General features: G+C 44.4%; 2 protein-coding genes across 2 annotated transcripts in view; both read left to right on the top strand.

The window, feature by feature from the left end:
* Nucleotides 1-12,596, top strand: part of hecw2a (HECT, C2 and WW domain containing E3 ubiquitin protein ligase 2a) — a 31,743-nt gene extending 19,147 nt beyond the window's left edge. Inside the window, exons 17-30 of the mRNA XM_046403062.1 lie at nucleotides 48-150; nucleotides 233-329; nucleotides 516-599; nucleotides 763-845; nucleotides 1,859-1,979; nucleotides 3,247-3,360; nucleotides 3,556-3,708; nucleotides 4,369-4,467; nucleotides 5,652-5,781; nucleotides 5,875-6,021; nucleotides 7,256-7,370; nucleotides 8,461-8,546; nucleotides 8,843-8,955; nucleotides 9,447-12,596. Of these exons, the coding sequence (XP_046259018.1) occupies nucleotides 48-150; nucleotides 233-329; nucleotides 516-599; nucleotides 763-845; nucleotides 1,859-1,979; nucleotides 3,247-3,360; nucleotides 3,556-3,708; nucleotides 4,369-4,467; nucleotides 5,652-5,781; nucleotides 5,875-6,021; nucleotides 7,256-7,370; nucleotides 8,461-8,546; nucleotides 8,843-8,955; nucleotides 9,447-9,558 (1,557 nt within the window). The 3' untranslated portion in view covers nucleotides 9,559-12,596. The remainder of the gene's footprint in view (nucleotides 1-47; nucleotides 151-232; nucleotides 330-515; nucleotides 600-762; nucleotides 846-1,858; nucleotides 1,980-3,246; nucleotides 3,361-3,555; nucleotides 3,709-4,368; nucleotides 4,468-5,651; nucleotides 5,782-5,874; nucleotides 6,022-7,255; nucleotides 7,371-8,460; nucleotides 8,547-8,842; nucleotides 8,956-9,446) is intronic.
* A 579-nt stretch (nucleotides 12,597-13,175) lies between these two features.
* On the top strand, nucleotides 13,176-23,303 carry stk17b (serine/threonine kinase 17b (apoptosis-inducing)). Its single transcript, XM_046403063.1, has 7 exons — nucleotides 13,176-13,766; nucleotides 16,659-16,871; nucleotides 17,891-18,029; nucleotides 18,733-18,859; nucleotides 19,256-19,304; nucleotides 19,557-19,736; nucleotides 20,122-23,303. The coding sequence occupies exons 1-7, from the start codon at nucleotides 13,645-13,647 to the stop codon at nucleotides 20,357-20,359; spliced, it is 1,068 nt and encodes a 355-aa protein (XP_046259019.1). The 5' UTR covers nucleotides 13,176-13,644; the 3' UTR covers nucleotides 20,360-23,303.
* Nucleotides 23,304-24,160: the final 857 nt, after the last annotated feature.

The raw sequence follows: 24,160 nt of genomic DNA, 5'->3' as shown, positions 1-24,160 counted from the left end.
TCAGAACTAGGATGCGACCTGAACTGTAGTGCTTCCTCTTTGCACAGGTGGTGGACGACTCCCGTCAAACCACCCCGCCCATCCTGCCCCGCCCATCCAGCACCTTCAGCGGCTCCAGTCGAAGTCAGTACCAAGACGTGGTGCCTGTGGGTAAGTCAACACGTACAAGCACGACGTGTGAACGCTCACAAGACGCCGACAGAAATGCAGCTAACCTCCTAATTCTCTCCAGCCTACAATGACAAGATAGTGGCGTTTCTACGGCAACCCAACATCTTTGAGATCCTGCAGGAAAGGCAACCCGAGCTCGCCAGGAACCATTCGCTCAAGTACGTCCCTCTGTTGTCCCAGCTCTCCTTCTGTCTCTGTCTCACCCTCTAGCCTTGCTCACCTCCATCATCATCATCATCAGTCTCTCTGAACACACATTTAACCTTTAATCCTGACGGATTGTGTCAGTTTACCCCCTGACTTATGTGTGTGTGTGGTGTGTGTGTGTGTGTGTGTGCTCGCAGGGAGAAGGTGCAGTTTATACGCAGTGAAGGCGTCAATGGGCTGGCTCGCCTCTCCAGCGACGCTGACCTCGTCATGCTGCTGAGGTGAGTCCTGTGTGTGTGTGTGTGTGTGTGTGTGGGTGTGTGTGTTAGGGGCTAATTATTGGTCAACTGTAAAAACGATAACAAATGTCCCACTTTGAGGATCCTGACGTTTTAGTTGTTAAAGTCATGCTGTCATGTCTGCCTGTCCGCCTCTTGTCTCCAGCTTATTCGAGGAGGAGGTGATGTCATATGTACCGCCGTTACTCCACCCGAGTTACAGCCTCTCCTCCCCTCAGAGCTCCCCCGGTACGTCTCGCCTCTGTGCCGCTGTGATGACGCACACACAGAGCTTATTGGCATCCTACACCTTTTCTCACCTTTATTAAAGTCTTAACTTTGTTATTAAACCTCAACGCCTTCCACCATGAGGTTTGGTTCGCATCGCCTCACCGAATAAAAGAGGCAATGTCCTCTGTGCCTTCACACAGAACGCAGATGGATGTCAGCGTGAAACATAAATGAACTCACATACTGTATGTCAAACACACTTTAAATGTACAGTAAAATAATCGCTATAGACACAAATTATTAGGTCTGCTATTATATTAACCCTAGAACACTAACGTTAAAATTAGTAACACCATCACTAACGTTGGGTATATTTTACCCGATATAATATCTCGGATAAAATACAGTTTATCACACCAGCGTTCATCATGCCATATAGGACACACAGTGGCCACCTCTTAGTTTTTCTTTCACAGCTGTACTGAGCACACATTTGGTCGAAAGTATCAACACATCCCTTCATTTGGTTGTAAAATTCGATCACTTCAAAATTGTGTGGGTGAAAATCACCCGACGTTAGTGTTCTAGGGTTAAGTGTGGATTAGAAGTGTCTTTGAGTGCGATGAAGCTGACAAACACACACTTCCTGTCTTCGGCTCATCTTGTCGTCGTTCTTATCTCACATGCGTCTCAATGCTGAGCCTCCCTCTGGTCCTAAACTCTTCATCCAAAACGGTGACGAGATGTGGTCTCTGTCTGTTCTGCATCTCTCACATTAATGACAGCTGTAACAGTCTGATACCAAATAACAATCCAGGATTAACCTGCATGCAGGACTTAACGACTCTCATCTATTCGGGCTTTAGTTGACTTCCTGTCTGGATCTTTCACCTATATCTCCCTGTATCTGTTTTCCTCTTTTTTTACCCATCTCGTCCAGCTTTTCTTTGTCTCCTTGCCCCTCTGCTGGTCCTGATGCTGTGTTTTTATTGTCCTGTCTCCTCTCGCTGTCTCTTTCATTTATATCTCAGGCACCCAGCGAGCCAACGCCCGAGCTCCCGCTCCCTATAAGCGAGATTTTGAGGCTAAACTGAGGAACTTCTATCGAAAACTGGAGACCAAGGGTTACGGACAGGGACCCGGAAAAGTCAAGTAAGTTCAAGCCAGACAAGCGGAAGAGATTCATGTATGGGCTGTGTGATTCATGTAACGTGTAACAGGCTCGGAACAACAGTGAGCTTGAAACCAAAAGCGTGATGCAGTAAGATAAAAGCTCACGTTTACTGGGGTCGACAGCAGGCGGGAAAGCAGGCGTTACAGTCATTTTAAAATGTTGGCGCTCACTTGTAGAAGTTGAGCTTTTGCCTCTCAGGTCCTCTTCCCAGAGATTACGACCTCGCTCACATCCTACGATTTGTGCTTTCCGTTCGGCAGTCCCTAAGCTTGTAACTTGACATGTTTTGACTCATCTGTTAACTTATGTGTTGTGCGTCCCTTTGGTATGTCTTTGTTTTATTTCTTTGACCGTGAGGTCCTTTGTGACTGGTGCCTTTGAGAGGTGCCGCATGAATAAGCTTTGGCTGGATGTGAAATGACGGGAGTGTTGGTAGATGACGAGGAGGGAAAGAAATGAGAACAGACAGCTGACAGAACGACAGCTGGACAAAGTCGTGACATAACAATATAAAAATAGTGATAACACCTTCAGAAGTGATGTCTTTTCAGGAGCAAGCAGTCAGTAATACTTCAGTAATACTTCAGTGTGTAACATCCTCCTCTGCTACAGCATGTCATCATGTTCAAAGACAAACGGGAGGTCAGTTTCTCTGAAAGGAAAAAACCTTTGATGTGATGGCACTTTATTCAAATAATATTTAATGTTATTTATTTATAATTTAATAGTTATTTATTATTTATTCAGAGTTATTTGGAATCTTGCTGTAATATTTGTAAGGAAATAAAGTGTGTCAAAGCCTGATATTCTTCTTCCACTGTGCCTCAGAGCTCATTGGTTGTCCAAGAAGATTAAAAACACAACATGAGTCACACTGTCACACTGGGTGACATGTTGCTTCATTAGCATGAGCACACACGCGCACACACACTTTGTCCTGCTGCTAGCGATACTCATTAGATCATCAAATGTGGATTAATCCGCCGCTGAAAATAGTCCCTAACAAATGCGAATCTTCTCCCTTTAGAAAAACATTTGCTACAGCTAATGAAGCTGTGTGTTCATGACCTGTGAAGATTCATATCCTCAGTAGGAGCCAGTGTGCAGGAAGTGGCAAAGTATCAAGAGATGAACTGAGGGATTATTGGTTTACTTTAGATTATTATGAGATCTATTGATGATAAGGAAAATGTTGGTGTTCCTCACTTCATATCAAAATGTGTGTGTGTGTACGTGCGCTCGCAGGCTCATCATACGCAGGGACCACCTCCTGGAGGACGCCTTTAACCAGATCATGTGTTACTCGCGTAAAGACCTGCAGAGGAGCAAACTTTACGTCAGCTTCGTGGGCGAGGACGGGTGAGAGAGACGAGTTTCGTTCCCAGCTCGTCACACTTGACTAAAGCCTCATCGCGCTTTAGTCAAGTGTGAAGTGTGTGTGTTTCGCTTCTTAAATGTGAGGATGTGCTGCTTGCGTTTGTCATTTATGACAGTAAATGAAGACTCACTCGTCCTCCTGACATGTTTGCATATTTCTAATGTGTGATGTTGCAGGCTGGACTACAGCGGACCCTCCAGAGAGTTTTTCTTCCTGGTGTCCAGAGAACTGTTCAACCCGTACTACGGCCTGTTTGAATATTCAGCCAACGACACCTACACCGTCCAGATCAGCCCCATGTCTGCCTTTGTGGACAACCACCATGAATGGTGAGGTTTCCACACGTGCAGGTACAACCCCAATTCCAAAAATGTGGAAATGTTGAATCTGTGTCCTGTATCTGCAGTGTGAATCTGTCTGTCCGCTGCTGTGCCAACTGTAAAGTATTCATCTTGTCTGCTCTGTGCTGAGCCCAAAAACAGAAGTCAGTTTTGCCTCGGCGACCCTGATGTGAAAGTCACAATATGCCGCATTAAGACTGTAGCAGCGTAGACTCAATTCTACAGGGGTTTGTTTCTTACGCAGACTGGATGAACTTATCAAATGGAGGAATTAAAAGTCAATACTTATGTTCCTACAGAGACAATCGTTTTGATTTTAGAGAAGTTCTCTAGCAGCGTGAGCACTGCTCTGACTCCATGCATCGTCCTCACAGGAGGGGGGGTATAATTTATTGCCATCTGGTGCATCTTCAGCTTAAAAGCGAACCTCAAATGTCACTTCAGCCCATGGAAAGCTACACAAAACACGTCAACATGAACACACAAGCCAACAAACATCCACAATGTTTACGCATCCATAGAAAGAAGATTTAAAATCTGCGTCAGCGTAAACCCCCTCCATCTGGAAATCAAAGCACTTGATCTGAAGAAACAAAGTGAAGGATCCAGTTCTGTCGCCGAATCCTGTATTTTCTGTGTTGTGTCCAGGTTTCGTTTCAGCGGGCGAATCCTGGGCCTGGCGCTCGTCCATCAGTACCTGCTGGATGCCTTCTTTACCCGACCCTTCTACAAGGGGCTTCTTCGCATGTGAGTTCCTGCCTCCCTGTGACTGGCTGCAGGCCACCAATACTGCAGTCAGACCCCCCCAGGCAGCTGGCTGGGTTTCCCATCAGCATTATCAGCGTCCTTATTATTAATAGCTTTGTCCACTTTGTCCAGACAAGCTAAAACCCTGCCAAAAGTCTGCACCGTGGACAGATGTTCCTGTCATAATACAGGTTCTCAACCTCTTCAGCAACATGGAGCCTTTCCTGGCTCCAGTATTATTCTGCAGAGAAATATTTATCAGACAAATAGAAATGCATTTTACATTCTAATTTAAAAAAAACTCAACTTTAGTTTTTCAAAGTAGATCAAATATTTCTTGTGATCTTACAGAAAACATCTTGAATGTTTGATTCTCTCTTATGTAAATCCATACTTTCCATAGTGCAGATTCATCAAAACCTAAAAAATGGTAACATCTCCTCAGCTTCACCATACTTCCCATCTACATCCACCGGTGCATGATGGGAACAGTGGCAGGAGTATAGCACAATATATTCATGCCATCAGTACCAAACAAAGTAAGAGAACCGGCTTTTATTGGTTTTACATTATCATCACACAACGAAGACTCGTCGTGGTTCTTGTGTTCCTGTAACACTGACACTCTCCTCCAGTCTCCATACGCTGATGTGCCGTGTTGAAAACTCGTGGGAAAGCAGGCCAAAACTCCAGATGAATTCAAGCTGCGGCCTTCAAGCCTTTCCATTAAAAAATGCAGAGTAGCAGAATTTATTGAGAAAAGAACGATATGCTCAGAAACGTAGTGACAAAACAATGAGAGCCTGGAAATAAATGCAGTTAAAACCAAACCATGTAAATTTCAGAAGGTTAAAGATACATTTAGGCGGATGTTGGGAATGTTAAAGGTTGTCTTTTTATATAAGATTCATTTTGTATAAGAAAATCTTTTGTGTTTTCCCTTCTGCTTTATTTATTATCTGCGTGTCTCCAGAAGCATCTCACATCAATGCATTGTATCCTGATGTTTCATAAGAGAAAACATACTGTCATGCATCACGCCGTGTGTTATACTTAACCTTTGGGGAGGGCGGACTTACGCTGTTAGACAGCAGACAATTAACCTTTAACCTGCCAGCCCACAGTCAGCCATGGTTTACGACCAGGGCGACACATCGATACCTTGTTGACCCCTCTGCCCGCAGCCCGTGTGACCTGAGCGACCTGGAGTTCCTGGACGAGGAGTTCCACCAGAGCCTGCAGTGGATGAAGGACAACGACATCGAGGACATGCTGGACCTCACCTTCACCGTCAACGAGGAGGTCTTCGGACAGGTGTGTGTGTTTTATCGAGGGGGTTTGTTGAATTTGTCAAAATAAATCTGCGCTGAAGACTCAAGTTTCCCGTGTGTGCGTGTGATTGTGCAGATTACGGAGAGAGAGCTGAAGCCAGGCGGGGCCGGCATCCCCGTGTCAGAGAAGAACAAGAAGGAGTACATCGAGCGAATGGTCAAGTGGCGTATCGAGAGGGGCGTGGCCCAGCAGACGGAGAGCCTGGTCCGAGGTTTCTACGAGGTACGGCGCTTAACGCCAGGCCTTTTTTCTTCGTTTGTTTTTGACTCGAGAGCCCAGGAGCTTCTGTCACAGAAACACTGTTCCACTGTTAAAGCACATTTGATCATCTATGAAGGCAGATTAATTCATTTATTTTGTATTTTAACTGGAATTTGGGGTTTTTTTTGCAAATTGTTAATCCCTTCATAAATTGTTTAAATTAAAAAGGTCTTTCCACAAACAACATAAAAGTGGAAATACCTTTTTAGTTCCAACTATTTATTGATGGTTTAATATTTCATTTGTTTTTAATCTTCACATATATTTATAAATAAATATAAAATAATAAGTTGAGCAAAGGCTCGTCCACAAGACGTCAATTTAACATCTTTTAAACCTTCAAAAGACCACAGAGGAGCCACAATGGAAGCTTTGGCAACATCTTTTAACGTTCGTTATCGACGTCCAAGAAGAATCAAAATGAAAGACGTCATTTTCAGATGTCTTTTCTTTCAATGTCTTTGCTTCATGGCAGCTTGTAAACAAATTTATTAATGCCAGTTTTTATTGGATAATTATGTGTTAGTTAATGAAACATTTTTTAGCATTTCCATCCAACACCACACTCGCCATCCAGCAGAGCAAATGTCAAAGCAGCATTTCAATTCAGCGAACAGCCTCAAGTCTTATTAACTCCTCACCAGACACTCTGTGGTTCATCTGATCTCTTATGGTTAGTTGGCCCACCTGCATGTCTGTTCAGCCTCTGAACACTGACAGATAAACATGTGTGTGTATTCCTCCAAAACATTTGTATGCATGAGAACTCATTAATAACTACAAGAGGATGGCCTTGATGCTGTCAACTGATGGCCTGCAGTCCTGCGTTCTGTGGAAACTCAGCATAACAAATTGATCCAAGAGTGGATCGTGATCTGGACCCGAGCTCGTATTCTGTGTTTTACCTCACTTGAACCAACTCAGCCCCTGCTTAGGTCTCTTCGCTGGCAGGATGACGGATTATCAGGTCTTTGCAGTTTTGTTTACGGGTCCCAGTTTGCTAAACAAACCAAATCCAGCGTTTGCCACGAAACCGCAAACAACAAGAAATTTTTCCCACGATGATGTTCATCCTAAAGCCATCTGGGTCTCCACGATAATCATCTACTCCCTGAAATCCCTCAAACAGTCTGACGTATGTGGGAAAAGCGTGAGAAATGAACAGCATGTGTGTGTTCATGTGTGCGTTTGTCAGGTGGTGGATGTGCGGCTGGTGTCCGTGTTCGACGCCAGGGAGCTCGAGCTGGTGATCGCGGGCACCGCAGAGATCGACCTGGCGGACTGGAGAAACAACACAGAGTACAGGGGAGGTATGTAAAGCTGCAGAGCCGAGACGCATTCATCCACAAGAAACCGCCGACCCTCAGCTCACAGCAAACACAACCCCACCTGGGGAGACGGAAGAAAAACTTAAAAGACAAGTGTTTATAACCACACGTCGCAGAGAGCGCAGAGAGCTCGACGTCCTCGTCTAAATATTCAGCCTGACTTTGGAAATAAATTCATGACAGGAATGTCCAAACTTTAATTCGCCTTTCCAGAGTCGTCTTCCTTCTCCCTGAGCGAGACTCGTGTTTCTGGTTAAACAATGTAGGACTACACTGCAGCCGCTGCACTTGAGAAATATTTTCAATTTCACAAACGATTAAAAGTAGAGACCTGGATTTCTTTTTCTTCAGTGACAAGCGATTCATCCAAGTCTGTCAAGTAATTTAAAATGGAAAAATGTATTGCTGCTGTAATTTAACTACATACCATACAAAAGTGATTCTTAAGTTTGAGAAATAATTTCATTAAATATTTAACAACTATATTAACCAGTTATTAGTATTCACTGGGGCCGGGGTCTGCTCCGAGGTTTCTGCCTTCTGAAAGGCAGTTTTTCCCCTCCACTGTCTCCAAGTGCTTGCTCAAGGGGGAATGTTGGGTTCTCTGTATTATAACTTAATTAAAGAGTTTGGTGTGGACCTGCTCTAATTGGAAAGTGTCATGAGATAACTTTTGTTGTGAATTGGTGCTATATAAATAAACTGAATTGAAAACTTATTATTACCCATAATATCTGTGATGCAAGCTGCAAGTGTCCAAAGCATTTCTAAGAGATCGCGTTGTTAAAAGGCTTTTCCAGGGTCTGGCCAGGACAGCTGAAAAGCTGCCAGCTGCAGGGAGACAACAGAACTCAAACTGACATTCAGCCATGACTCAGTGTGAGGCTCTTTTAATAGAGGAATCGACTGAGGTGGACAAAACGTCTCCGGCCATTAAACATTAAACAGAAGAGCCCATTCAAATAAAAAAAAAAAAAAGGTGGAGGAGAGCCGTGAGGAGCAGAGGTCTCGCTTTCTTATTCATCTGACTCACGCATCAGCATCATCAGCATCATCATCTGTCTCCCCTCAGGTTACCATGACAACCACATAGTGATTCGCTGGTTCTGGGCAGCTGTGGAGAGGTTCAACAACGAGCAGAGGCTGAGGCTGCTGCAGGTACGGCACGTGGGTGACCACAAGCACGCGGGCTGCCCCCGTGTGGCGGCCGGCTGCACTGCAGGCGCCGCGGAGTCGTGCTCCACCCTGCGGGGAGATGTTACTTTTTACACGTCTTTCATTATAAGATTATCAAATTTGCACACATATTTTCTGTTTCAGGTAAAGTTGCAGAGTTCTCAATTAAAGTGATATCACTCATATTGAATTTGTACAACTAAAAAGACACCAATTTTAAGTCTTTAATAACAACGTTTTCATATTTTGTGTAACCTTAGTGGCTTTTGTCTCTCTAGTTTGTGACAGGCACCTCCAGTATTCCCTATGAGGGTTTTGCTTCACTTCGTGGCAGTAACGGACCGCGCAGATTCTGTGTGGAGAAGTGGGGGAAAATCACCTCCTTACCCAGGTAGGATGTCTTGAGTCCCCTTTAGGGTCTGAGCAGAAGTTATTAACAGGGACAAAAGGTGGAGTGTTGTGTATTTCGTCTTTTTGTTGAATGGAGGTTTGGACTTTTGTCATCACTTTTCCTCATCCCGCATTTATATTTTATATCAGCCTTCCCTTGCAAAATGAAATACTGAGTATTAAACCAAGTTGAGCTTTAATGATGATAACACTCAGTCTTTATGGCTCTAAGGGATTAAACATACTGAAAAATACTGAGATTTATCTGGCAGGACACGAATGTAACTTTTAAATGTAAAAGTCCCACACTGCAGATTTAAGTGTGAGCTTTAGTCCACCTCCAAATTTCTTCAGTTACGCATGCAGGTTTCTGTCTGAGGATAATCTGCAGAATTCATCATCTGCACAAGCTAATTCATTTTAAAGCTATTGCTAATCCATGTAGCACCTTGATAATCACACGATACTCTTTCGCTGTGTGTGTCTCCGCAGGGCTCACACTTGCTTTAATCGTCTGGACCTCCCACCTTACCCCTCCTTCTCCATGCTCTACGAGAAGCTGGTCACCGCCGTGGAGGAGACGAGCACGTTCGGTCTGGAGTAACCTCACTTCAGATCACATCCAGGTTCATCTCTGGGGAAAGAGACGCGTCCAGAAGTCTTTTTTCACCTGGGAGAGACATGGAATACAAAACTAATATCCTCAAAAGGCAACTAACCCCATCGCGGACAAATGTTTTGTCACTCAGCACGCAGGCTTCCTTCTGATTCTCCGCCTTTCTCTCTCATAGCTAATGGAAGCTGGTGAAGTGAACACCTTCTGGTAGAAAGGCGGAGAATCGGAGAATGGTTTGAAAAGCTGCACAGTGCAATTTCTTGTTTTCACAGTAACCTTTGTTCATTGAGCCACACTTGTGCTTTATCTCTTCAGTTAATGGCCTTGTGTACTGGATTTCTAGCACCTCCTCCTCCTCTTCCTCCTCTTTCTCCTCTTCCTCCGAACTGCACCACAGAGACAGCTGCTCAGCACCACTAAGCTCCCTTTTCCCTCTCTGGACCTCTAAACTGTGTCCTTTCTGCACTGGAGCTGCGACATTATGAACTACAATACACACACACACCAATCACCTTTGCACAAAACACACACAAAAACATGCGACATTTTGTTTGTATCGATGGTGCAAACCAGTGTTTCCCCCAAGATTTTTCTTTTATTATTATTTTTATTAGCAAGCAAAGCTGTGACATTTTAGACTTGGATTAGAAATGGATGTTGGCTGGTCCTCCTTCCCTGTGTGAGAGCGCGGGATTCCCTCGTGTGCACAAATGCATACTCAAACAGATTGTTTTAAGACTGAAAATACACATTTTCACTGTTTTGATTCCTGAACGGGCTGGACAGTGCGTCACAAATCACCTGTGACGTTCATGGATGCTGTCATAGACTCGTTGTGATAATGAGGGCAGGTGCTGGTCAGGACTGTAGCCTTCAGTACATCAGAGCATGAAAGGTAAAGACACACCTGCAGCCCTTGCATGTACTCTGAAAGGACAGCCAGTATCACAGACACATACGATATCAGCATTAGCCTTGATGCTGTTGGAGCACCTCCTTCCAGTCTAACACTCACTCAGTCTGCAGATACATTTACTGACACATTTCAGTCAAACAGAAGCACAGGGTTCCTGTCTTTCAAACTATTCCACATATTTAACAGATGACGTCCACCCATAAGTATGACACACAACGTCCTTCTGGCTGATGTAAGCGCCTCCCACCCCATGAAAGTGATGAATGTACCAAATAAGTGACTGAATGTATGAACCTCAAGTGACTCCATTTGGGCCCTGAGGAATTTTTCAGGCAGGCTGAAGAGGAAACGTGAAGATGGATGGTGGCAGTGAGAGTGGGGAGGGGGGTCAAACGCGACATGGTTGCTTGAGGAATGAGGATGCACTTCACTCGACGTCGGCCAGGTGCCTGGTCAGGGTGCTGTGGTGGGATCTTTTTAGTGCCTCGTGGGTTTTTCTGACCATACAGAGAAATTTCATAAGGAAAACTGTTTTATTTCCTTGTAAAAAATTGACTAAATCCACGTGTCCCACAAATCAAACAAGCTGCGGTTTAAATTCCCAAAACAGATATCAAACCGGGGAGGGGGGCGTTAAGGTTTGCTCTCCTTACTATCGCACCTTCAAATCAAAGAAGCAGTGACTTTTCTCCTGTCTGAGTGACCTGACCTGGCGAGGTGTGATGACGATGATGCTGTCAGGAACGAACACTGGCCTTTAAGGCTGTATGGATATCGTATTTTAGAGCTTGTGGCATACACAGTCCATGCCAGACAATAGTTTTGTCTAGAAAGCATGTGATGAAAACAGTTCTCTAACCCTTAAGTGCACGACCCAAACCCTGAGGACCCTTTTCACTCAGTCTCTCACACACTTTCTTACATGCACACAAAAGAAAACGCACACACAAACACACACACTTACTCGTTTTCTATGGGGTGCATGCAAGATTACACCTACTGTACAGAGTCCTGTTGGAGCTAGACCACAGGGGCTGGAATATTGCTAGAGAGCCCCACATGTGATGGAAGATGTGGAGGCAGACTTTCGTATCCCAGCCCCCCTCCCTCCCAGTCCAATACTGCATGCGGGACCGTCCCGGTCAGCTCTGTGAGCTGTGCTGGGGCAGAAACCCCTAGGTGGCGTTGTGTTATAGCTCGATATTGCATGCTGAAATAGTGCAACACACTGTCCTTACTAGCTTTTTTTGCATGAGGATATTACTATCCATTCAGAAAAAGGGGTGAGGGAGCTGGTTAAGTTGTGTCACTTTGGTTGTGGCACTCGCTTGAGGCATGCGGCCTTGTGCTCACCTGGCGCTGTCATACCATGAGGGTTCAGCTCGCGGGAACGGGGTGTGGGAAATGGGTGCTTTAGTTAACGCAGTAGCTTGTGTTCTCTGACAGTGTGGTGGCGGGTATCTCGGCAGCATGTTTCAAAGATGTTTCACATGTGCGTGTCTGCCTATCTTAGTAATAGGATGATGGTTATGGTTCATTGCTCGAGAAACAGTGGTGAATCAATAGGGCTGTTTTGATTTTGTGAAACGTGAGAGCACATGTACATGTACCATGTGTGCGGTCCTGTTTGTCTCTTTGTATATAAATGTATACGTATGTCTGTCCTGTTGTGTGTATAAATATATATTTTGCACCGAATGTACCAAAGGTTTGGGGCTTGCAAAGTCAACCATTAGGCCTGCTCTCTCTCTCTCTATTTCAGTCTAACAAACACATCCCACTTCTGGCTTCTGTCAGATCCTTACAGAGCATCACGTCATGTTCGCTCGAAGGGCAGATTCGTGACACGGACAACAACGCTTCACGTTAGGATATACGTTCACTCGGTCACTTTGACGTTTTCCATAGCGAGGCTTTTTCTTCTGCAGAAGATTCGTAGGATTGATCACTTGCTTCACATTCGAATGAAGGCAGTTGCACCTCTCATGTTTCCTAGTACATTTCTGACAGGACTCGGCTCCGGTTTTCAGAATTCCACTCTATGCAAAGCTCCTGTATGTGTGTCTCCATTTCACCCCAATGATTGTAATAAAAGAGAAGAAATGGCAAATTTGGATCAATGATACTTGACTATTGTTTATGTTCTGCAAGACTTTTGTACCAATTGAATGAGTGAGTAACAAAATGTATTGTGTTTATAACGCGTGATCAAACTCCAGTCTCTTCTCTCTCATAGTAAGCACAGGAACTATGAACTCTCCTGTCTCACAAATTAGGCTTCTTATTTTCTCATCTTAAGCAGCATCTCATAAGTTGTACTTACCATCTCCAAATTATCACTTACAATTATGTTTTAGTAACTCATAATTAGGACTTTATTTTTGGGAATGATGAGAAACCAAGTCAAAGGAAGGTTTAGGTCAAATTTGTGATACAAAAAACAAGTGAAATAAGTCGAGTTTTAGACAGTAGTTTGACCTATTTTTGTTCTGCCGTGAGCATTTTTTTATTTGTCTCCCGCGAACTTTGCATCTATTGTTCTTTTCTTGGCGGAAATAGAATGCAGTAGGTTCAGCTGTCGTCATTCCCTGTTTCTTGGAAATGGCTACAGGTTACACACCTGTAAAAACTGTATTCACGTTTCAAATAAAACCAAAGTCGCGTTTTTCAAATACAACAGTAATGCGCATGCGCCAGGCTGTGACGTGTCGAGAAAGTGTCAAACAGAAAAGGGATGTAAAAATGACCGAAAACTCTTTAGATAAACTCAATAAGGTCTTTAACGGTGTCCGGCGGCGGTAGTCTGGATACCTCTCCCTGTGTAATCACTCGTAGGTATTGATTTTATAGACTAACTGCGCCTCTTCAGTCGAGTCGAGGAAATTCGGTTTAACTCACTTTTGGACTCGCGACATTGACTGTCGAGCTAACTCGGTTAGCGACCGTTGAGCTAACCGGACTCCGTAAACTAGCCCAGCTTAAAAGTAGCATGGGAACCACTTTAGCCAACATTAACATGTAACGTAAGCGAGGTCGGTAGTGTAAACGTTAGCTAGCCGCTTAGGTTAGTTTTGTGGTTCATCTCTCATTTTCTTGACGTTCGGCGCGGTATCCAGACGGGGAGCCGGCAGCAGGACTGATACCTAAGGGAGAGGAAGATGTCTCGGAGGCGACTGGACAGCCGCAGCGGGCTCTCTGCGGGGCTGCTCACCGAAATTCAGACCCCAATCAGCACGGAGCCGATGGAAAATGTTTACGAAATCACCGGAGAGCTTGGAAGGTGAGTCGAACAGAGAGGACTGCTGTCCCGGGACTTTCTGGCTCCCTTTGGGAGGTCGAGTTAGTCTCCTCCGGGCACAGCGCTGTGTGCTGGAAGTTTAAGAGTTCAGTTATGCACTTTCACATGGCTGTGTAATGTACAGTTTGTACTTGAAATCAACCTGGATTGTCAATAGTCTGGCCGGTATTAACAGGACTAACAGGCAAAGTCATGGCAGTGCTGCATTTCAAGGATGTCTGCTTTGATGGCTCATAACCACAGTATAGACCACAACGTTGTGTTGTGTAAAGCCTGAACATTATTGACTGACGAGGAGAACCTTATCAATGCAACAGCAACAAGAACCTGGGAGTGAGACATTCATTTCCATTTGTTATCACATGACTCCATGGTATTACATGGTATTCTAACCTTGATAATATAGAGAATTTAGAGAAAATTAGACGTGAGGGGAGGACAAACTGTCACTGTCACATATCAGGACAGAACATTTAAAGGAAGCCTGACGGATCTCCTTTTTTGGCAAAGACTACAGATACCTTTATCTAACCAGTTATAATGATATTTTGTCATGTCAGTTTTGTCTGTGTTTGCTTTCGTGGATGGTGCAGGTCAAGTAAAACAATACACTAATGTTAAATGCATGTGGACTCTGGACTGTTAACTGTAAACACGCGAGCCTCGCCGTGCCAGGCGGCCTGACTCGACTGGGCCACAGTAGACCTTTGTCATGTGTTTGGCACTGTGTGTGCGCGCCATGGCAACAGCTGATGGTAGATGATCATATCCTAAGAACCCTGAGGTGTGTTTGAAGTGTTGTGTCATGCGTGTGCTGTGTAATTCTGATGTCAAAACAGGAAGGAGCAAACAAGCGCATGTGGAAACCAGACTTTAGAAAGAAGAAATGGCTCAGGCCACTTCTGTTCAGTTATTTGTGTGTGTGTTTAGTCAAAACAGGAACTTCTTAGGTGCAATATTGTCAAGAACATGATAAGGACTGTTCTAGTTTGACGTCTGACCTTTTAAGGAATTAAAATTAATTCCCAGCATTAAGATGACAAACAGTGACCTTCAGACGTGGACATTTTCTTTCTGTTTCCCTATTTCTTTGTCGGGCTGCAAATACCAGCTATATTTACTATCAGTCAATCTGTCATTATTTTTTTATTGAATTGGTTAAACAATCAGTTTGTTCTGTCTTAACAATGAGTGACATGATTGTGTTGTGTGATAAGGCTCAGTGCTAAGAAGACAGAAATAACACCTAACGCTGCATCTCCTGTTTTAGCTCACAGTTTTGGTTTTACAGCCTGCTTTTTATTTTTTACTTCATGTCTCTCTTCAACAGTTGTAGGCAGCTCTTCACAGCCAGTTTGTGGTGTAGCTCAAAATAAATGCTAAAGTTTCTGTTTGTTTTTCACGTTAAGTTTTAGCCATGACTGCTGCATAAGCCGATGGTACGAGGTGGTTGAACACTCGTCACCTCTTTCAAAATATTATTTCACTCTGTTGACGTCCACACGTTGAGCGCTGCTGTTTATCCAAGAGGCACTACACCCGTTTCATACGTGAAGATTAGTTTATTTGTCTTGAGTGTTACTCAGACTGTAAAAACATGTCCTCTGTGGGAGGAGAAAACAACCCTGAAAACATCTATACTAAATTGTTGGAGTACTCCTTTAATAACTGAATCATTAAAAGTCAAGAATTGTGATTAATGCCCATCGCACATCACCTTAAGCTAAACCGACGACTTAAACTGCTTTGTTAGCGCGATGGCAACATTTACTTATTAGTGTAGAAGTGAGAGCCAGACACTTCAGGAAGGATGAACTTTTAACGTGGCAGACTTCACACTTCTTCAGTATCATGCTGTGCTGTCAGCTTGTGCATTTACAAACATATTGCGTATCAGATGCTAAAACCGCAGGAAAATATGACTTGTAAAAGTGATGGGTGGTGCCGTAAAGGAGATGGATAGTTCAGCACCATTGTTCCATTCTTTAACAGAGGTCCCTCTGGTTCTTCGGCTCTTGTAATGCGGTTATTTTTGGATTTTTCTCTTGTTGCAGTCACTATAAGGCCTTGTGGAGAAATGTTTCTTTGAATTGCATAAAATATCAGCTGAATGCCGAGAGGTTCTTTTCAGTGAGGGCAATGTTGGTCTGGTTCTCATGACAGTCTGAGAGTTAATAACTTGTGATGTTGCTTGTGTAGCTGAAGACGTAAACTGTTTGGAAAAACCACAGACTCAGTTTCATGTGTCATGTTACCATATTAGCACTGCATGCGTTTGATAATTGTTGGATTGTTGCCTCTCAGACACTACTCACATGATAAATTTAGGCACTTTAATCTTGTATCAGATAGCATCTTCCCATTACCTCAACCATCAAGACATGGCTGCAGCACCAACACCAAGCTGTTTAGGAAGGTGCTGGCATTAGATCACACACAGATGTCAGTTATCTCATGCCAGTCCCAATGCTGCAATCATTTACAAATAGCCATATGTCATCAAGGCTGGGAAATTAATGTCATTCTTTGTGAGAGTACTGTATAAACATGTTGATACACTTTGTGTTCCCAGATAACAGTATAAAGCCTCTCCTCACTTCCATACACTTTAGAAGAAGAAGTAGAAGTCTTTTATTGTTACTACACAAGTACAGTGAGATGCCTTTAATATGACTTATATAATATAATATGACTTTAAGTGTAGCATAACATACAACCATATGTGTAATACATTACAAAGTCCTGTAGCTCACTCGATGTTAAATCCTGTCAATGGAACAATTCAACAAAATCTGGAATAATTTTGCTCGGGAACCCCAGATTTTTTAACTCTTTTTAACTCTCTTAACCGTATGTCTGCCCTCTGCTTTCTAGGGGGAAGTTTGCTGTGGTCAAGCGCTGTGTGGAGAAGGCCACATGTAAAGTGTTTGCTGCTAAGTTCCTGCGGAAGAGAAGACGAGGTCGTGACTGCCGGGCAGAAGTCACGCATGAGATGGCCGTCCTGGAGATGGCCCGTAACAACGCCCGAGTGGTCAACCTGCACGCTGCTTACGAGACAGATCACGACATCGTCCTCGTGCTGGAGTAGTAAGTTCAGGACAGGAGCGGGAACATATTCTTTTACCTTTTTAATTTAGTACGTAATAGCATTATATAATCTGTCTAACACCACCCTCACTGGCTGAATTTTTCTGCCACAAACAAGCAAAAACATGCTCAACCAGCAGTATGATCCTGTAAATACCGTTAAAGGGCAAAGTCCTGTTTGTCCAATCCTAAGGAGCCGCAGCACTCGCTGCTCTTCATGTAATCCCCATTCTTCCCAACAGGTTTATCAGGATTTGTTTCCAAACTGAAAGTGCCATGTTAGCTTAACCATTGTGCCGCTTGAGCTGAGAATGAACAACTCCTTGGGAAAGATCACTTCCTGATGTCTTCGCCCGTCATGTTAAACTTCATGTGAACTGTCCTTCCTTGTCTGGCGTGTCATTTATTTTGTCTCTTTGCACCATCAAAACGGAAGCGAGTTGTGAGATTGGAAATAGGAATGCAAAGTGTTTGTCTTAAAGTGAATTACTAGCATTGTCTAACCACACCTTCACTGCATGCTGTAGGAGACACTTAAATCCCTTCCTGAGAGCAAAGACAACCTGAACAACAATTTGTTGATCTAAGACAGTCTGGACAGCTCCAGCAGGACCTAGAGAAATGTCAAATCACAACCTTGAATAACCTGAAATGTAATAAAATCAGATTAAGTTTGTACTCTGAGCTCATTTTTAGGGCTTTGTTTCAGCTTTGGCTGACGTTCTTACCTACAGTGCTTTGCAGTAAGTAAGAAGGAAGTTGGTCTGCGGTTGCATTCTTGCTCAATTACACTTTGCCAAAGCACGCAGGATCAAACCAGTGACCCTCTGGCCACTAAAACCACCAGGCCTCCCAGCAATCTGTGAATATGTCATATTTCTGTTCCTCTAACTAGAAAACACACACAAACTGCATTAAATGCTCCCAAATCGCCTGGTGTTTTACAGTCCCTGGACATTCATAAGCAGTCTGTGAGTGTGTGCGTATTTACCGTGTGTGTGTGTTTGATCTTTGTCCAGTGCGGCGGGCGGAGAGATATTTGACCACTGTGTGTCCGAGGAGCTGCTGCCAGAGGCCCAGATCATTCGCCTGATCAGGCAGACGCTGGAGGGAGTCCACCAGCTCCACCAAAGCAACGTGGTGCACTTAGACCTGAAGGTCTCCACACACACACACACACACACACACACACAAAGAAAATCACATGCATGAGTACAGCTGGAGCAGAGGAAATCTATTTTTACATGTTCACTCGCTTCACCACAAAGGCCCCTTTAAGTGCTCGGCTGTGTATTCCCTTATTTAGATCAGCCCACTTTCCTATTTTCATGACACAGTTTAAGCCCAGAACTCAGACTGTAGGTGGTAACAGAACCCTTCATGCAGGGTGTGTGTGGGGAACCTGAACAGCAAAGTGTGTAAAGGGAGTGACATTTACAGCACTCCTGCAACATTAACAGCAGGCTGTGAAATTTAAGGTTTTGTCATCTGTTCACAGTCACATTAACAGGACTGGTTGTTCCAACAGGCAGTTGGCATCAGAAAGGGTGTACAGACGAAACGAGACGAACAGATACAGAACTTTACTGTGTGCTCTCTTGTCTGGAATGATGACGCAGTAATGCAATAGTGGTAGTTTTTATACACTGTGATGTGGTTGATATGTTTTGGCTCTTAAGCAAATAATAAGAGAAAGAAAAACACCTCGGATCAGTAAGTGTTCAAAGAGAACTTGAAGCCAAGTTGTGATTTTATAAAAAGAAAAAGCTTTGAGCACAAGCTTAAAGTGCGTCTTATTTTTCCAGTGCTTCTGCTTCCTGCATGACGTTCACCTCACGTTTCCTCTTTGTTCCTCTCTCAGCCGCAGAATATCCTCCTGACCGGTCTGTCTCCTCCGGGAGACATAAAGATCGTAGACTTTGGCCTGGCACGCAGACTGGGTGCGGTCGGAGAGCTCAGAGAGATTCTTGGCACACCTGAGTATGTGGGTAAGGTGATGTTCATAAGGCACGTTTTAATTAGACATCAGACAGCAGCATAGCCACAGTGAAGTTAGGAACAGTTTGAAGAGCTCCTCCCGGTCTCACGTAACGCTAACAAAATGCCTCGGAGGAGAACTCTCACCAGTTATCAGCAGTTTCTGGTTATTGAGAAATCCATGGCATGTTACCATTAGCATGCTTTGAAATACGACCCTGCTTTCACACACACCTCGAGAAACCAGCTCCTCTGTCACTTCAGTGTGCTCATTTTGCACACTAATGAAAAAACTTGGCAGTAACAAACAGAAACACTAAACTCAAAGTCGTTTGCGGTGAGATGAAACAACACGACGTGCAAGTGTATGAATGACAACCGAGTTTTTCTTCTGTGTCTTCATTCAGCTCCAGAGATCCTGAACTATGAGCCAATCACAACGGCCACTGACCTTTGGTGAGTCCATTCTCGCACAAAACCTGCGACGACTTCATTTTGTTGTTGTTGTGTTCAGCAGTTGTTTACATTTTTGTGGCGGCGATTGAAAAAGGCTAAAGAATTTTTTCCAGTTTGGCTAGTTATTTTGGTGTTCACCTTTGTTCTCACTTGTGTGGAGGCCAGAATAATGAAAACAGGACTTCCCACAGCCCACAGGTGCTAACTGTACACACTCTGACTGTGTCCTTCATGCATGTGTGCGTTCCTCAGGAGTGTGGGTGTTATCGCCTACATGCTGGTGACGGGCGAGTCGCCGTTCGCCGGGGACGACAAGCAGGAGACGTTTCTGAACGTGTCCCAGGTCAACGTGGACTACAGCAGGGACGCCTTCTCCAGGGTGTCTGAGCTGGCCGTGGACTTCATCCGCAAGCTGCTGGTCAAAGCGCCGGAGTGAGTAACGACGGAGTGTGAGCTCGCCTCGCGCTGTCCCGGAACAGAAACACAGCCAGACCTTTCAGTGTGAATGACCTCTGAATGGACGAGATGATTTTTCCACGAGGAAAACCAGCCGTCAAGTAGCCTTTTATTTTAAACCACCCATACACACACACACACACACTGCACTGTCAAGAGTCAGTAAAGCACTTATTAACTGACATTTCCTTCATCCAATTTTCTGAATGCTGTACGTTGACCAAAGATAAAGAGTTTTACTCAGAGCGTTAATTCTGATGAGGTTTAGACTCAGAAACGTCGCCGCTGACTGCTTAACTGCTGAAGTTCCAGCTTCTGCTACTGTTGGACTGTAAGTGTTTCCACTGTGCTTTGACCACAGGGACCGGCCCAGCGCTGCAGAGTGTATGAGCCACCCCTGGCTGTGGCAGCAGCAGCTCTGTCTGAGCCCTGACCCCGTCAGCACCCGCGCCGTCCGCGAGCGGAGCTGCGGCGCCAAGTGGACGGCCCCGCACGAAGACCCCGAAGACAAGGAGAACTTCCTGGAGTCGCCGCACTCTCATGCAAAAAGGTTTCGCTTCGACGAGGAAACGCCAGCTGCTGCGGACGGAGACTTTTGAAGAAGGAAAATTCAAAAGAAAAAGAAAAGAAGTGGAGGATTCAAAGTGTAAGGCACCGTCTCCTTCCTCTGAGCTTTTAAATCCTTTTAAGCGTCAGAAAACCAGTGTCTGCCACCCGCCATTCAAAAGTACTTCAGCTGTGTTTATATTCCACTAATTCAGACCAAAGATAACCAGCTAAATTTTGAGATCTCGTACTGATCCATCACTGTTAAAACGTGTGAAAATTGTACAGTATGTCTCCATTAATGCGGCGTGTTTAACTAAAAGTATTCGATGTGCTAAAATGTTAAAATCTGTGGTGCTCTCATAAGCCCAGCACACTCTGTCAGTGAAGGCTGCTGTGGAGCATTTTAAGGGAAATCCACCCAATTCGGCTCTGGTGCATCTTAGTTTTGTCCAGAAACCTTGAAGAAGTTGGCAGCTGCCGACTGCTTCGCTGCACTTGTGCTTAGGCAGAACTGCACGACATGCAAATAAGCACTTCTGCAACAAGGAAGTGTGATAATGTCCTTATTTGCATGGCGAAGAGAGTGAGAGGCGGCCGGACAGCAGCATCGTGGGAAACCAGCCATTTAACTTTGCGTTTTGTTCATCTCGGCGTTTTCATAAAACCTGCTGCTGTTTGGGTCGCAGCTCCCTCTGTCACACTTCACATCACACGCAGACATGTTAGATTGCTTCTGCGTTTGCGTTTCCCCCGCTGTCATTTTCACCGTGCCTGCGATAGCACAAGTGTTTAAATTTAGCTCAGGGTTTTAGATGAAACTCATTTTAGTTAACTCTAACCTCAGTACCCCCCCCCCCCCTCCCCATTTCCAAAGAACTGAGAGGCTTCCACATTTAGTGGCAGCATTTGTATTCAGGTTATTCTAACATTTTGTAGAAGAAACTGCTTTGACAGAACTGCCTTTTTGGGTGTCCTTCTGTAGTGAGGGGAAACCTAAAACTGCAGCGACTCACAAAACCTGTGACTCGCGCCGGTCGGTCATACGCCACACCCGCACTTACTCAAAGGATGTCCTCAGCGAGCTGCCAGTTCCTCTTTGTCAGCCAGCAGAAGAGACACACGACTTTAGCACTTACTTTCCAAGCACACTGACAAGCAGAACGGGAGATGTGCGAGAGGTTTCGCTGGTGTCTTCGAGCCCCTCGCCAAAGCCCCTCGGTGTGCTGTCAGTCAAAGCTACTCCGGTTCTCATTGGGTCAGGGTGCCTGAAGTGATTTATTCCTGTTGTTTGCATCTCAGGGTTTGCTGCTCACTCTCTGCTCACTTTTTTTTTTGTTGTGTATTCTTAATGTTATTCTTATTGGCCTATTACTATTTATGTGCTGGATTTATTCTTTATGTTTTTATGTAAATAATGTGCTCACGTGTCTTATGAAGAGGTGTTGAGATTATGGTGGCAGACAGGTGATTCAGGATGATTTAAGGTGTTATTTAAGTCAATACGATGCTGTTGTGGTTTCAGTGGAAATGTTTGACTGCAGCCAATTGGGAAGATGAAAGCGGGGATTGGTTTATGGGCGGCACCAGGAAGTGAACGCGGAGATGAGTCAGATGGTTTTAGTCAGCAGGAAGGTGATTAAGTACTTTGGAGTTGGAAATGTGTCAGCTTTTAGTAAAAGTGTTTAAGGGAAGAGCTTCACGTTTTGGCAAATATGTCGAACTCTTCCTTTAACTTGTGATGTTGAGTGCTATGATATGTAGGTTTGAAAGGCTGTTTTATGTGGTGAGAAGGGGTGGGGGTGGTTTCAGTGTCGCTTTAGAGAGAGAGAGAGATGGATGGATGGATGTTTGTCCCGAGGAGCTGACAGAACCGCCGTGTCCTGTGACCCGCGAGGTGCTATTGATTCGCAGCATTTGCTGTCTTTTCTGTTCGAGGGAAGCTGAATGAAAACACATGACGTCTCCTCAGGTGCAGGAGTCTGATCGCTCCTAAACATTCCTCTTCTTGTTCTGCGGTGCCAAACCACATAAGACCACATTGTGCGTTTGTTTGTTGTTGTTGTTGTCACCAGCTGGTACAAAGGCCTTTGTGTTGGGGTAGCTGGGCGTCTCATCCGAGTGCTGTCATCGTCAAAAACTGGAAACGCCGCACTGTGAAAGATTTTCATCTCAGAGTCAGCAGAGTCTACTTGAGTTTGTCCCAGGGGTTTTTTTTTTTTTTTTTGCTCCAATCAGCTGGGAATTGTATCTGCGTGATACGTAAAGAAATGAGCTTGAGTCTTACTTCATCTCAGTCGTCAAAGTCGGTCTGCTCTGCTTCCTCGCTTACCTCTCCAGGCAGGTGACCGGAAGTTCCTCAAGCTCCGCCGTACAGAAAAAAGTGAAGCTTCTCTCTTTGCTGTTCCTGTTGTTAAAAACAGGATTTTAAGACTTGATAAGCAGCTTAACCCCGAGAGAGGAGAAGAAGAAGAAGGAGGAGTTTTGCGACGCGGTTTGCAGGATGACGAAAGGCTCGAAGCGTCTCGTGCTCGCCGGCCTTATCTCGTCTGGTATTGAACACGACTTATGCTGTGGTGTTTTGTACAGCTGTTGTTATCGGCAGATAGTCACACAGTGGCCTCTTTCTGTGTGTGCGCGTGTGTGTGAGCACGCGCTCTCATTGGCTGAGCGGGAGGCGCTCAGCTGGCGTTCAGGCCGTCATCCTGAAGACGTTGGAGGCGCCAGTCATCCAACACTCCTGTTTGTTCTGTGAGCCTGAAGGATTCTGTAACTTAGTGTCACACCAGCCACAAGCAAATAAATGTTCACAAGATGTATGTTTATTTTACATTTTATATGTTTTTTTAATGTATGAGCATTCCGATTGCATCTGAAATGACTAAAAGAGAAGAAGAAGAAAATATAATCCGTATTGTATTCTGATCAGCTGCAGGCTAACATGTAAGCATCACAAAGCAAACTGAAAAAGCTCATTAAAGGTTGTAGAAAATATGATGGCGTGTCTGCACTCTTGTTTTTCCACACACTCCACACTGCTGCCCCCTGCTGGTCGGACCATCACCGGCCAACACCACAAAACAGCCTGGTGTCGATGAAAACCAGCTGAGAAGCAGGTGATTTAAAGTGAAGCGTGCTTTCTTGACTGTGCACTTGCTGAAAAAAACTTTATCAGCCATCCTTGTAGACGCACAGGGTTTTCAAACAGCCAGCAGTAAACATAATGGAATGATCCGAAGTTACATTCAGCAAAACGAGTTGCAGCCATCAGCACAGTGCAAAGACGCTACACAAGCACACAGAGATCATACAGAGTGATGCACACGCTGCCACAGTTCCATAAAACTAGCAAGTCTATCATTTTACATATTGTAATTAACTGGAAGAACAATATATTTAACGCACATCTGCCACAGTAACAACAAAACTACTCCTGATGAGAAACTTTGGATGTACAGTCTCATTAATACACCTTCCCAAAACTTCTCATTGTAGCATTAATACAGCTTGTGTACGTGTTATTAATTTTTTTAAAAGTTAATTTGTTCTATCTACAATTGAACACACAACGTGGGAACAAATCATCCAATCAAAATGAGCAATTTAAGAAAATGTAAATGTGAGGATTTTGTCTCATGAAATCAACCAATAGCTCATAATTTTAATTTTAAATTCTCATCTAAAAAGGTCCACATGATCTTCACCAGCAGATGGAGTTTAAATCAAGTCAAGTCCATCAGATCAAAGCTCCACAACAGTTACTAAAACGGACCTTGAAGTGAGACATTTCAAAATAAAAAGGCCTGACAAACCAAAGGAGGAAAATCCACTACTGGGATCAAACTGAAGGAATG

Source organism: Scatophagus argus, chromosome 11 (assembly GCF_020382885.2).
Source record: "Scatophagus argus isolate fScaArg1 chromosome 11, fScaArg1.pri, whole genome shotgun sequence".
In the NCBI taxonomy this organism is placed as follows: Eukaryota; Metazoa; Chordata; class Actinopteri; family Scatophagidae; genus Scatophagus; species Scatophagus argus.
Note: the sequence above shows the minus strand (reverse complement) of the source record. Positions and strands in the feature narration are given on the sequence as shown.

Coding starts and splice junctions, on each gene's coding strand:
- stk17b (XM_046403063.1), top strand. CDS start 13,645: ATGTCTCGGAGGCGACTGGACAGCCGCAGCGGGCTCTCTGCGGGGCTG. Junction 16,872..17,890: donor ATCGTCCTCGTGCTGGAGTA/GTAAGTTCAGGA, acceptor ATCTTTGTCCAG/TGCGGCGGGCGGAGAGATAT. Junction 18,860..19,255: donor TGGCACACCTGAGTATGTGG/GTAAGGTGATGT, acceptor GTCTTCATTCAG/CTCCAGAGATCCTGAACTAT.